General features: G+C 31.7%; 2 protein-coding genes across 3 annotated transcripts; one reads left to right on the top strand and one right to left on the bottom strand.

The window, feature by feature from the left end:
• Positions 1–141: 141 nt before the first annotated feature.
• Positions 142–4,498, bottom strand: LOC112726229 (peroxisome biogenesis protein 19-2). The gene is made up of 5 exons (XM_025775540.3): positions 4,250–4,498; positions 4,099–4,150; positions 3,725–4,010; positions 1,431–1,747; positions 142–406 (listed from the first exon to the last, which is right to left on the bottom strand). Exons 1-5 carry the CDS (start codon positions 4,296–4,298, stop codon positions 361–363), a joined length of 750 nt encoding a protein of 249 aa, XP_025631325.1. The 5' UTR covers positions 4,299–4,498; the 3' UTR covers positions 142–360.
• A 4,793-nt stretch (positions 4,499–9,291) lies between these two features.
• Positions 9,292–11,626, top strand: LOC112726228 (uncharacterized). 2 transcript variants are annotated; one of them, XM_025775537.3, is made up of 5 exons: positions 9,292–10,010; positions 10,132–10,392; positions 10,486–10,617; positions 10,731–10,913; positions 11,376–11,626. In XM_025775537.3, exons 2-5 carry the CDS (start codon positions 10,144–10,146, stop codon positions 11,433–11,435), a joined length of 624 nt encoding a protein of 207 aa, XP_025631322.1. In that variant the 5' UTR covers positions 9,292–10,010; positions 10,132–10,143; the 3' UTR covers positions 11,436–11,626. The 2 variants fall into 2 exon arrangements, with proteins under 2 accessions (XP_025631322.1, XP_025631323.1); XM_025775538.3 differs by having other exon boundaries at positions 9,333–10,010; positions 10,734–10,913.
• Positions 11,627–15,053: the final 3,427 nt, after the last annotated feature.

Below are 15,053 nucleotides of genomic sequence, written 5' to 3'. Positions count from 1 at the left end.
AATCATAAAAATTGGAAGACAAAAAAAAATACTAGTTTATGCCTCAGGCCATTGGAAAATTATTATTAATTCACGAGGCAAACATTAATCAAACATCCAGCAACTAAATAGGAAATGATTATAAAAAAATCAGAAAGAAAATTTTGGTGGGGGCAACTAGCAATAACTAGTACCATGATTGCTGTCACAAAACGTTACAAAATCCCTGATATAATATACAAACTTAGCTTAACTATGAGTAGACAAAGGGGGAAAATAGTAATGCATAAAAGCCTTCTTATTCTAACAAGTTAAAAAACAAATGTTCCTAAGAATCTGAAAAACCAGCAGCTGCCAAAGTATAAGGAGGAAGAAATTGCTTCACATTATAGAACAATTTGTCTGAGAGTCCATCATTTCTGGAGGTCTGCAGAAGGAGAAAATGTTTTTATTAGAGTTGATACACATAAATACATATGTAACATGGCGAAAACAAATGCTAAGTTTAAGTAGCCTTTATACCCAGAAAATGAAAACAAATGCTACCAAGTAATTTTAAGTTTTAAAATCGTGTCCTGAAAGTATAAAGGCAGTTGCTCTATTGCATTTTCATCTGTCTGCATTTTGTGCATTCTTGTCTGGTTTCTTCCTCAAATTTCCATTTAAATTCTCAGATTCTCAACATCGTTCCCAATTGGTAGTGATAAGGCAACGGTCAGTGGCAAATGGAAACACCAGTGAACACTCGTGGTAGGTTGAGGCAGAGCATGGGGTAGTGCTTGTCAATCATACCAGCAGGTTGGTGCATATAGCAACTATTGCTGATAGAGTTTTTCTTATTAGGAATGTTGGAGCAGGATTGTAGGAAGCCACTAGTATGGGTTGGTGGTGACCAATGGCAACAAGAATGGTTTACATTTAGATTTTCAAATTTGCAGATATTACAACAACTCATCTTTTCATTGGTTTAGAAACAAGAAATGCATTAAACACCATACCAAGCGCCTTAATTAAAGAAAAATGATTCTATTTTTAAGTTATACTATCTGCAAACAAAGATAAAAATCATAAATAGCCAATTTTGGCCATTTATTGAGCAAGCCGTGCTTTGATGCACGAAGATAATCCCTGAATCCCATGGTATAAATCTTAGCATAATGTTATAATTTTTATAGTTTCTATTAGATCTACATCATTGGATTATCTTGGTGCATCATGCACAAAGTTTAACTTTGGTGACCCTAGAAACAGCTACTCTACATAGTCAACTTCTACCCATTAGTAAATTTCCATGACAGATCATTCATTTATTTCAGAATATATGGAGCTAACAATTTGATTTAGAAGTAAGAAAATTGAGGCTGCAGTTACAACTGTACAGTACAACATAAACACGAAAACAGCCATAGCAATCAGTTCAAAGATAAGATAAGATGGGATAGAACACTTACATCTGGCCAAGACTGGCTAGATCAAAATCAGGAGCAAGCTCTTGGACAATATCATTTGGTGGTTGTCCACATTCTTGCATCTTATGCATGAGGTCAACAATCTTGGTGAAGTTTTCAGAATCATTTTCATAGACTTCATTCAGATTCTGTATCAGTTCATACTGATGTGAATAACGATCATAGTCTTCTTTGCTTAAGCTGGATTTATGCTCTTCCAACCACTTTGGATATCTTTCTCCTATTTCCTTCATTGGATCATGAAGAATCTCCTTGGACAGAAGTTGCCGCATCATGGTCTCCACAATAGATTCCATGTCCTAAACAAATTAATGACATTATCAGCTTGACTTCCAGAAATCATGCCAAGATACAGTGTTCTCATGATGAGGAATTACGGAAGAGAACAAAAAGTGGGGGTAACAGAAGAGCCAACAAGGAGAAAAAGACAAAACATATGAGTATGTAGTATGTACACAATAATATGTTCCCCCTCCCTCATTCCCATATTTGAAAGAACAGAATAGAAGATATAGTACAAGTAGCTAAGTTTGTGAAACACATTTCCAGGCTGGGCTGCATGTCTCAGCTAAAATATTTTGCTAGTTGCTTTTCCATGTCAAACTCAAACAAAATCACATCTGCATGGAAGTAACCTCCTAAATGTGGGGTTCAAACTTCTCTTTTCAGAAAGTACGTTGCAGTTCCTAGAGTCCAAATTCCTGTTAGCATCTATTATCCAAGTCCAATAAATTTTCAACTTGAGTTCATAATTAAAAAAAATTTGGACACATTAATGCAAGGAAAGATGCTGATCCCTATTGCCAAACAAGCAAACTATAGGCGATTAATTGTAACATAAGATAAGAACCCTCATATTAATTGCTTTGATTTACAATAAAAAATAAAGCACTTAAAGAACTGATTTACAACAGAAATTACTTCTCTTCAGAATGCCATGGCAAGTATAAAGCAAAACATACAAATAAAGGACCACAGTCCCATAAAATAAACTTCATACAGTTTTACAAACCGGGAATATCAAACAAAAAATATTAAGAACATACAAAAGTAAAAAGTCATCTATCAATCTTAAGCTTAAATTTGTGACTATTTTGACAGCCTTCATTATTTAACAGCTGAAAATTGCAAATGTTCTATAAAATTTCAGTAATCAATACCTTTATTTTTGAATTCTTAAGCAAGATTATGAGTGAGATTTGCAGACGCAGTTAGCGCAATCTCTTTAAGTTAAGAAGCAGGAAATCCGTAAGAGTTCATTACATAATGTATTCTATACAAACAAAAAAAAGTACACTACCATTAAAAGATAAATAGGTTTTTTTCCCTCACAGTATAAGCACTATTTTAGTTCATTCAAATGCTATTTGGAAAGAAATATGGACAACTACATTTCATTAAAACAAATACTCTGGCATAATAACTAAGCTTTAGGAATTTTAATATGAAAACTGGATGCCAGAATATATGGTGAACTTGATTTCATATCCCATTCAAAATCAGACAAAACCAAATGCAAGAAGTGGAGAGCACTACCAACATGATTTCTATACCACGAGAATGCGGACTTGTCATTACATGAAAATAAGCAGCCCAATTTTCAATTTTAATATTAGAAAAAGAATCATAAAGGGAGAAAAAGCCATATAAACAAGAGTCATCAACCTCCTTGTCAATAATCTCTTGACCATTCCATACCTAAGTACACATTTCAGTCAAATCAAGATAAGAAAACTGAATATATTTGATCATCCAATGACAGCAACAGGAAAATTATTTCATGCTTGTAAAAAGTTAAGCAAACACCAAATACCATTTTAGTGGAATGATGAAACAAAATACAACTTTCCGCAAGACCCAACATTCACTATTCACTCCACTTCATAGCTTAATCATGTATTATCATGTATAGAAACCAAGCATTTCGTTACAGAATAACTCAATTTGTGCCAAGGACGTGAAATCCTTTTACTAATTCATGGTTTCATACATGTCTAGAAAATTATGGTAAAATTATATGCCCCAATGATAAGCTTAATGCTTACAGAAGACACTATAAAAAGAAGCAAAACACAAGGTGCCTGTAAAATCCATGAGTCTCTTACTCATTTCACAACTTCATGAACTCAACCATTTTACTCAAACTGTAAACCACAGCACAAGAAACAAAGATTTGACTTTAAACTAGCATAAGCGATTTTCAACTGCACCATTTCCCAACAACACAAAGCTTTCAACTTTAAAGGAAATGAATGGAAGGATGTAAACTTAGTTACCTGAGAGCCAGCAAGGTCCTCAAACTGCTTGACCCAATCCTCCATCATGGCATCCTTACCGAAATCATCGGCCGACGACGGAGCCATGAATTCGAGACCCTTGACAGCCTCCCTGGTCTGCTCCCTCAGCTTGTCGAGTGCCTCGCTGACGTGGGCATCTTTGGGAGCCTTCTGTTTCCCCTTTTTCTTGTTTTTCAAATCGGGTAACCCACCACCCATCCCCAATCCTTGAACCCTAGAAGGAAGAGAAGGTGCCTCCTTTTTCACCACAGTTGCTTCCCCGCTCCTAATAGATTATAACAAAGTAGAAAAATTCAGACAACAAAATTGAAAAGATTGAAAGGGAAAGTGATTATATTGAAGAAAATAGGGACCTCTGAGCGGAGGAATTATTAAGGTTGAAGGTTTGGAAATCATCCAAAGCACCTGAAATGATTAAATGCAAAAAAATAAAATTAAAAAAATTAAATAACAAGGTGATAAGTGTTAAGAGTGATGAACATAGAGAGAGGGAGAGGTCGTTACAGTCGAGGAGCTGGTCAAGGTCATCGGTGGAAGGGTTTCGGTCAGCCATGGTTGTCGCCGGAGAGAGGAGGAGGAGGAGCAGGAGGAAGAAGAAGAAGAAGAGGAGTGTGTGGCAGTGGGAAATGGATATTACGGATTGGAATGGAGTAAAATATCCCCGGCGGTGGTAAATGGCACGCTTTTCGATTGTGATTTCCGGAACTCAACCAAGTCTAATGAGTAATGACACACGGAAAACGAAAATTTCGTAAATTGATTTAATCTTAATTTTATTTTTAAACTATTTTATTTTCCCTGCCTTGTAAGGAGAGATTCAATTTAATTTAAATTATAAATATTATTATAAATTATATATATAATTATTAAAGTAGGTAATATTTTATGATTTTGTAATATTCATTTTCACAATTTTTTTTATCATTTCTATTTATGAGTTAATTTATTTTAATTTTTTAAAATTATTAAAAATTTAGCTATTAAAATTTTGAATTACATAAAAATACTTAATATTTGGTTTTAATATTCAGTTATTTACAATATAATGAATTAGTCCATATAACTCATTGTTTTGAGTAAATTATTTTTTTTAATTTTTGAAAAAAATGTTTTTTATATTTATTTTTTCATAATAAAATTTAATTACTTTAAATTAAAATTTAATTCAGTATTTATCTACCATATTTATTAAAATAAAAATATTATTTGTACACTAAAATTAGCTATTAAAATCAGCTACCAATGTATTTGTGTATAAATATATATGTGATTTAATTTATTTTTAATGTGTATTTACATTTAAACATGTATTTTATACTGATGGATGATTTTGGTATATACATAGCATAATCCTTATTAAAATTAGATCTTTTATATTTTACTTTAATCTTTTAATTTTATCAAAAGAATTTTATGATTTAAAAATATAATTATTAAGTAAATTAACAAATTATCGATGTGTGTACATTAAATTGAGTCGATTTTTTTTTAAATAAAATATGTTAATGTTATTTACTATTTTAAAGGTGGTGAGAACTGGATTGATCATTGAACCGATTAAGTGACTAATTTAATAGTTTAATGATTCAATCGAAATTAAATCATAATTGAACCGATTTAATTAAATATAGAATAAAATTATAAAAAAATTAATATATAATTTTAAATATTTAAATTTAATTATTTTTAAATTAATAACATTTAAAATTTAACAATTTCACATAATAAATTATCTATAATTTATTACTAAAAATTTATAAACAACTTCAAATATCAAAATTTATAATTAAAGAAAATCAAAACGAGCATATAAATGACAAACACAAAAGAGATGAAAACGCTGACATTTGTACTCATGAAAGTTCGAAACTAATCTTGTACCCATGATAGATGCTGTCCGTGTGACAAAAGTGCCCTGACTTTGATCTGAGCTTGGTTCGTGGGTTTCCGAACCTACGTGGCACTCCCACCCCTCCCCCCCCCCCCAAAAGCCATATCTGAACCAACCATTCACCATCATCATCTTCATCTTCTTCACCATCATCCCCATCCATCACTGTCTCTTCCCAGCCACCATAACCTCCATCACCATCACCTCAGCACCGCCACAGCCACCTCCCTTCACCACAACCTTTGGCGACAACCCATACCGCCACGCCCCTTTTTCTTCTTCTTCCCCTCTTCTCACCTCCGCTGAGCCCAGAAACCACAGCGCCAGCTCCTCTTCTCCACCAAACAGCCGCGACACCCAACCTTCTCGTTCTTACGACGTTCCAACCCGTCACCACTCCCCTGTCCGAACCCTACCTCCCCCAAAGCTCCCAGCAGCATCAGACAAGCCAAAATTTTCAAACAGCAGCATGAATTAAAACAGCAAAATTTTCAAACAGCAGCATGAATCAAAACAAACCTAAATCCACTATCCAGCTCAGATTATCTAACAACCTAAGCAACTAACATGCATTTCTAACTAACCAAATTAAGCAAAATGAACTAAAAGCAATACAATGAAAGAAACAGAACTCAACAAATGAAAATGGGAACCTGGAAAGCAGAGAATGAACAAGTGAAGAGAAGATGATGGCTGAATTGGCCGGAGCAGAAGCGGTGGCCTGGTAGTGGCACTGCTTCAATTGCAGCAGCGGAGAGTGAACGCAGCCATGAAACAGGGGAAAACGGAGGGGATGAAAGACACAGGGGCTGCACCCTGTTCTGGTCGTTCCATGGGAGAACGGAAAACGGGGCTGGAATCGCGATGATGCTAGGCTGGTTCGCGATGGTGAGACGGGATGACAGAGAAGGAAGAAGAAAGGGGAAAAGGGGCTCATCGTCGATGTCGCTGTGGCTCGTCGACGGCACGGCGGTTCGGCCAGTGAGAGAGAGGGAGGAGAAGGTGGCCGGTTCGTTGGTGTGGCTGAGAAAGACAGAGAACACGCAAAGGGGAGAAAAGGGAAGAGAGTTGCGGTGGCTCGTAGAGGCCGACGGTGATGGTTGGCGGAACTAGGGTTCGAACAGGGGAGTGGTGACGGGTTGGAATGCCGTAAGGACCCTGCGAAGAAGGTTGGGTGTCGCGGCTGTTTGGTGGCAGACGAGAGGAGACCCAGGAATGGAGAAGGTGTGGGTTGTCGCCGGAGGTTGTGGTGAAGGGAGGTGGCTGTGGCGGTGTTGAGGTGATGGAGGTTATGGTGGCTGGAAAGAGACAGTGATAGATGGGGATGATGGTGAAGAAGATGAAGATGATGATGGTGAATGGTTGGCTCAGATATGGCTTTTGGGGAGTAAAGTACCAACCCGGTCCCTGTCCATTTCCCAAAATGACAAGACGATCCTTAACCAAAAACATGTTCCATTACGGTCCCTAACCCTGTACTCCGTCTGCCAACCCGGTCCTTCTGTCAGTTTTCCGGCGAAAATTCGATGGAAATTGCTGACGTGTCAGGTTAAAAAATGGACAGGGACCTAGTTGTCTCTAAATTTAAATTTGTTAGGGGTTTATTTGTCTTTATTATTCTTTAAACAATATTTTTAATTATATTTTTATTCATTATATTAATATTCTTTTTTTAATAAAAAAATACAAACTAATTAATAAATTATTCAAATTTAAAAATATCATTTATTATGAAGTCAAATAAATAATTTTTAAATATAATTTTTAAATATATAAATAATAAACATTAAAAATCAGTTAATACATTAATAATAATAACTAGTGACGGATCCAAAAAAATTTGATAGTGGGGTGAAATATATATAACATGATAATAATTTTTATAATAAAAATATTACATTTACATAAAAAATTAGCTATCAAATTATCTACTATAAATTTGAGTATAAATACATATATTAACTTATTTTTAATGTGTATTTTGTATTTCAAAATTTGTATTTTAAGATTTATTTTGTACAAGTGATTATTTTATATTTACGTAGCATAATTGTTGTTATAATTATATTTTATTATTATGAAATATGATTAGGTTTCAAGATATCTAATTACAAATTAAAATACGAAAATCGTAATTTAAATAATAACACATAATTTAAAATTAAATTTTTTATATTTCATATTTTGAAACCTTAACAATATAATCAAAATGTTCCTTTTTTTAGTTACAAAAAAATGTCTTTTTTTGTATATGTCTTTAAACAATCATTTAAAACTCAACTTTCATACAATTAGCTCTTGATGATATTCGTAGTTGAAAATTTTCATTCAATTAGTGTAGTTATTATAAAAAAAAAACTAAAGCTAATTTGAAAAGAAGAAACACAAATGGATAGATAATATTCTTTTGAGCTGATTTCTAAAAAAGAACACCAATCTTATTTAAATTTAAAAATTGATTATTATAATGGAAATCTAATTTGAAGTTCTCAAATTGATTATCAAGTGTCGAAAGTTGAATAAAGAATTATTGTGGGGTCAAATTTAATAATTTAATGGAGGCAAATAAATATTATTATTATATACTACTCAATAAAATTTCAAACTGTAGTGGGGGCGCTTGCCCCCACACCTATAGGAGTTGATCTATTGGTGATAATAACCCTATGATATACTATTAGTATTATAAATAATGAACACATTATTTGATATATAGTAAACTTTTTTTTACTAGTAACAAATTTAATTTTTTATCTCTTTAAACTAAATTAATAATTCTATTATGTTTTATTTCATTTAGTATTAGTAGCCTACTCATAGTGTATTTTAGTGTAAAGATATCAGAATTATTAATTTAGTTTAAAGAGATAAAAGATTAAATTTGTTATTAGTAAAAAGAAGTTTACTATATATTAAATAATGTGTTCATTAGTTTTCACTTTATTATAAAAATTAGCTAGATCATAATACTAATAGTATATCATAGGGTTATTATTATTATTAATGTATTAACTGAATTTTAATGTTTATTATTTATATATTTAAAAATTATTTATTTGGTTTTATAATAAATAATATTTTTAAATTTGAATAATTTATTAATTAGTTTGTACTCATTTATTTAAAAAAATATTAATATACTGAATAAAAAAATAATTAAAAAATATTATTTAAAGAATAATACGGACAAATAAACTCCTAACCAATTTAAATTTAGAGACAACTAGGTCCCTGTCCATTTTTTAACCTGACACGTCAGCAATTTCCGTCAAACTTTCGCCGGAAAACTGACAGAAGGACCGGGTTGGCAGACGCGAGTACAGGGTCAGGGACCGTAATAGAACGTGTTTTTGGTTAAGGGTTGTCTTGTCATTTTGGAAAATGGACAGAGACCGGATTGGTACTTTACTCGCTTTTGGGGGGTGGGAGTGCCACGTAGGTTCGGAAACCTACGAACCAAGCTCAGATCTAAGCCAGGACACTTTTGTCACACGAACATGATCTATCATAGATACAATATTAATTTTGAGCTTTCATGGGTACAAATGTCAGTATTTTCATCTCTCTCATGGATACAAATGGCCATTTATTTTTTAGAAATTTATATTTTTAAATACATTAATATAAGAATATACCAAATTTTTGTTGATGACTTGATGCTATAAATATTAAATAAAATGAAACGGAACCAAATTTTTTTTTTGTCAAGATCCGGACCGCCAAGCCGGCTCAGATCCAAAGAGAGCGAAGCTCCAAATCCAACCCGACCCGGATTCTAAAACACACGGATTTGTCTACGAAGCATGCGATTCAAGGTGCGATCTTCTTCTCTTTGTGAAGCGCTACTGCCCGTATCCGCACCGTCGTCCATTTCATTGCCTTCGCCTGCCACGTTGTCGTCGCCTGCGTCACTGTCGTCGACCGCAACCTCGCCCACCCCTGTGTCGTGGTACTTGCCTTCCCTGCCGCCGTCGCCTGCGCCTCTGTTTTCGTCCACCACGCCGTCGTATCCTGCATCACCGTTGTCGCTTGAAGTCCGAACCTGCCGACATTGAAACTTCGCGTCGAGTTTCAATGAAGCTTCGCGCTTATCGCCCGGCCTGAACGAAGTGATTTGTTCCCTCTCTTCCTGCGCCGCCGGAGAACGGAACCAATTATAAACCTACAAGAACATCTACATGGTAGTAAAAATCATGAAAATAAACCCAACAAGCAGCCCAATAAAAAGGCCAACGTATAAGCCCAATAAACCACTTACCTCCGTGAATTCAACGTTGAAGGCACCAGGAAAAAATTAATAAAAACCCTAACCCCAATTCACCAGAATCAGAATCGTCGACCTCTTTGTTCATATCATACGCTCCGGTGATTGTCGTAAGTACTCCGCCTTCTCTTCTCCGATTCACACGTTTGATTTTGTGCATCATTGAATTGAAACTCCGTGTGCTTCTATCCTGTTTCGTTGTTATTTATTGATTGATTCTGAAATTGACAGTTAGAGAGAGATATGGCTCATGTCGGACCTAGAAGAGGTAGTGATGATGTGGATGGTAAACAGAAGAAAACGGTGAAAGAAACTTCTACTGTACACCGTCCGACTAGTAAGGCTTCTGTCGGAGCTAAAAGAGGTAGGGATGATGGGGATGGTAAACCGAAGAAAACGGTGAAAGAAACTTCTACTGTACACCGTCCGCCTGATGAGAAACTCACTAATGAACAAATTCATGAATATTATAGACAGTTCTTCCGCAGTCAGGTTCTTTTAAATTCACCACACGCTTTTTTTTTTTTTTTTTGATAATCTCATAATTTAACTCTTTAGGGTTTTTTATCTTTATGTTGTTTACAGGGATTCATTGTTCCTGACTATGGAGGTAGAATGTGTGGCGGAGTTGGACCCTATTCGATGACTGATAAGTATAGGCAGAAACTTGTGAAGGATATGATTCAGAAAAGCTTGCGAATCTACAATCGCAAAAATGTTGTGTCTATGATGGTTTTTGCTTTATTGTGTTTTATTTATGTCCATAATCTTATTTATGTCTATAATCTCATTCACTAATGATTATTTTTATTCTTGTTATTACTATGTAGAAGGTGAATTTTGAGTTTGATAAGCTTGTCAGCGTTAATGCTGGTGCTGTTGCTGGCCTTATGTTTTACATTACTTTCAATGCACGCTCTGGTGATGATGCACCTCAAACCTTTTACAGCAAAGTATGGAAAACATTCAATGGCTATATCAAAGTCCAGTTCTGTGTGATTGGTAATGCGCAGGTACCATCATCATTTATCCATATTTTGGGTGTATCTTAGCATTTTAATTTGTTTATTCTAATTATGACTTTGTTGTTTGTGTGTGGATACATTTTTACTTTGATAGTATGGTTTTGCTTTGTGATTACTTTATCATAAGGTTTGCTTATACTGTGACTCATAATTATGTGATTGTTAAGTTCCTTGCATGAGTAATCATAGCTACTGCCTATCATAAATCATCAAAACTATTAATGATATTGTATCTATTTTTTTCTTGTCAAGATGAAGATATTTCATTTGATTTTAGCTTCATGTTCCTTGTATATATATTGATAATTGGCTTCAAGTATTTCATAGTTTTGATTGAGTATTGTATTTAAACATTTCTCCTTATATTTCATGTGGTTGCGGTAGTCTATTTTTTTCATTGATTATTTGCATTGGAGTTAATGTAGATTCTCTTTTAATGTATTTATTCAGGAAGTTGGTACATCTCAGGATGCTGGTACATCTCAGGATGCTGGTACTTTTCAGGCCTAAGTTGTGGAATCTGAGTTTAGGTTCATGTTCTATTTGTGTGTATATGGTTTCTTCACGAAGGAAAACTCTGATGTTATATAATTTCAATACTCATGAAATAGTGCAGTGTGTATTAGCACAATGATAGACATAACTGACAACTGATGAGCACTGTTTACAGAATTTATGGAATTTGTTAGTGTTCTAGCTTCTATCATTAACTTAGCTCCATTAATATAATTTTCGATTTGTGAATGGTGATTTTAGACTGGAAGTGCTTCAAAATTTTCTTTCAGAATACCAATTGACAATGTTCTGTGTTGTTTCAATAAAATAAATGACCCTAAAATTGAACATGGATAAGTTTTACTAGCTGCGAATTGTCAACTTTAAAAATTTTGAGCTTCTTCATGGTCTATAAAATATATTTTGATCATTAGGTAAATATATAAATGAGTCTTATTTGAATTGTGAATTTCTAATTATTGGTCTATAAATATTATATATTTTGATCATTCGGTCAATATATAAATGATTCTTATTTAAATTGTGAATTTCTAATTATTTGTTCTACTTCTGCAATTTGTAATTCAAGTTGGAGATGGGAAAAATTGGTGCCGAAAATTTTGTAATCAGTATGTTTGTGATGCATTGTCAATTATTTTCATTGCAATTGAAGATGATTATTTTGTTTGGACAAGATTTTTTTTATATAAGTCACCATTCTATTCTTAAATGAGAGCAATTTTATTATAATTTTAACATGAATGGAGTTTATTTTTTCAAAAATTTTAAATAGTATAAAAATTAATTACTCATAAGAATGCATTATTTTAAATTAAAATAAAATATTTATAAAAATTATTTATTTATTATTTGTTAATTTTGTGAAGTATTTTAAATTTAAATTAGTAAATCTTTTCATCCTATCACAATTTACATTAAATTGTTGTACCGGTCCTATAATGGTTTAACATGAGATATAATATTATTAAACGTATTAGTTATGTTTAATCAAATTTTTTGCTTGAGAGACTAACTGTATGGCCAACAACCAAAAAACTTATTTATAAATACACAATATTTCACCTACATTTTTTTTACTAAGTATAATATTTTTTATTGCATAAACTAATGTAATCTCTACTAAATTCGATTAGTTCACACATCATACACAAATCACAAAAAATGATAAAACATGACGTATGTCTAGTGGTAACTAAATCATACAACAATTAGGTTGATTTGAAAAAAATGGAATTGATAGTAGACAGAGTTAGTTACCACTGGAATAAATAATAAGGTTAGATTAGGGTATAATTTAGGTTTTAGTATTTTGTGATTTGTGTATGATGTGTGATCTAATAATTGAATTTTAGAGAGATTTCATTAATTTATACTAACATTTAGAGATCTTTAATAAATTTATAAGTCATTTTTCTTTTATTGTGTTAGAACTTGATGAGTGGGATAAATTAAAACAATTGTGATAGTTTTATTAAGTTTGTTTTTTAGATTTTTAACCGTTATTATGTTTCTAACTATTTTGTTTTCATGTGATATAAGAATGGACCTAAATTGAGATGTACATTGTGAAAGAATTTCACAAAATAATTCATTGAGTACATACAAAATTACCCAAATAGACAGTCTATTATTATATTAAAATTTAGAAAGCTTAAGAGTTTTAACTATAAATATTTATTTCTTTTTTATAGTATTTTTAGCTATACATATATAACTATAAATTCTAAATAATATATTATTTTGTAATTTATATTAGTGTTCCGGTGACGTTACTTAAGAACATAAACTAGTCAGATGACTTATATAATGGTACACAACTACAGGTTAAGAGACTTGAAAATCAATTGATTGAATGCAAAATAATAACAGAGATTAAAATAGGAGGAATTGCATTAATTCCAAAGATTATTATGGTTCCAAATAATAATAACATTCCAATCAAGTTTTAGAGAAAATAATTTCCAATGATAGTGTCTTTTGGTATGATAATAAACATGATTCAAGAATATATGCTGAAAACCGTGGATCTATACTTATCGAGATTGATTTTTATGCACGAACAGTTATATGTGACATTTTCAAGAGTTAAGAGCAACCAAAAGATAAAGGTTTTAATTCAGAATCACGAGGGATCTCTGAGAATTGTACGATTAATGTTAAGTATAGAGAAGTCTTTGAAGGTACAGTTTAATCAATTAGTATCTCTTTATTGTTAATTGTGTTTTTCATTTCTTTTTTTTTAGTTGGATAGAAAATTTTATATAAATAATATTTAAATTTTATTTGATATAGGAATAGAGATACAACCTATAAATTAAATGTGCAACGATTAATGTTAAAGACAAAAAAATATGTACGCACATTTTTTCATAGAAATTAAGACATTAATTTATTGTATATTATGTCTTTTTTTCAATAAATCTAATTATTTTGTGAATTTCTTTGATATATATTATTGTTTGGTATTTACATGAATAAAAAAAATAAATGGAGCTTAATTTAAAATTAAATATATTAAAAAATATATTTTTAAAAAATACTTCAGATATAAATAAAATATTAAATATTTTTCGTACATTGCACTGATACATACACCAGTATAAAGTTTATGAGTCTAAGTTTTAGAGGCAAAATATTTTATTTAATTTTTTAATATGTTATTTTTCATTGACAACTTCATAGAATAAGGTTGTATTCTTTGTTTTCTATTGAAAACTATTCTTTTAAGGTACAAGTTATAATTTTTTATGATATTTTATTGATATACCTATTCTATTATTCTTTTGATAATTTGATTATTGTTCTTACTCATGTTTATTTTTTTCATCTAACCTTATAGTGCGATTCTCTTTTGTCGCAATCGTTTACAATGCACCACATCCATTAAATACCACATCGAGTTGTATTCACTGATTCGGGTTCTAATTATATGGATGTAAGAGTTTAACAAAGGGACAATGAACTCTTTTTACTGAAGGATGGTTGGATCTATTCATATATTATGATCAACCCAATGAAATGTGGGTAAAATTAGTTTTTTCTTAGGAGGAGCTCGATTTTTTATTTAGCAATTGCTTCTAAAAAATTTTATAGGCCAAGTTCAAATTTCATCTCTTCTATGCTTTCTACGTCAGCCATAAAATCTTCGAAGTGGAATATATAATGAGATTGAGTTTTCTCAATTTAGGTTTAGTTTTCAAAAAATTATTTCATCCTTGAAAATACAATTTCAAAGATTAGTGCTTTGTTTAAATGTTTTTTTTTTTATTTTTCATAATTAAAATTATAATATATTGTGATTTTTTTTTCAGAAACTATTACCTTCTTGGTGCGTCAATGCAATGCCATTGATGAGAATAAAGGTCAATTTAGTTACTTGATATGACTATTCTATGTCTTGCCACATAACATAAATAACGGATTATAAAACTTATTTAACAAGAGAATAATCTAAATTTGCATAAATTCTAAATTTTAAGGTATGTCATTATCTTAGTTGATTATTGTTTCGAGAATGATTATAATCTATTTGTATCTAAAGTCTAGAATAACTAATATATTATTTAAATAATTTAGTTTTAATATTAACATTTGATTAGATTAGTTTTAGAA

This window comes from Arachis hypogaea, chromosome 12 (assembly GCF_003086295.3).
Source record: "Arachis hypogaea cultivar Tifrunner chromosome 12, arahy.Tifrunner.gnm2.J5K5, whole genome shotgun sequence".
Lineage (NCBI taxonomy): Eukaryota > Viridiplantae > Streptophyta > Magnoliopsida > Fabales > Fabaceae > Arachis > Arachis hypogaea.
This window is presented reverse-complemented; position numbering and strand designations above follow the sequence as displayed.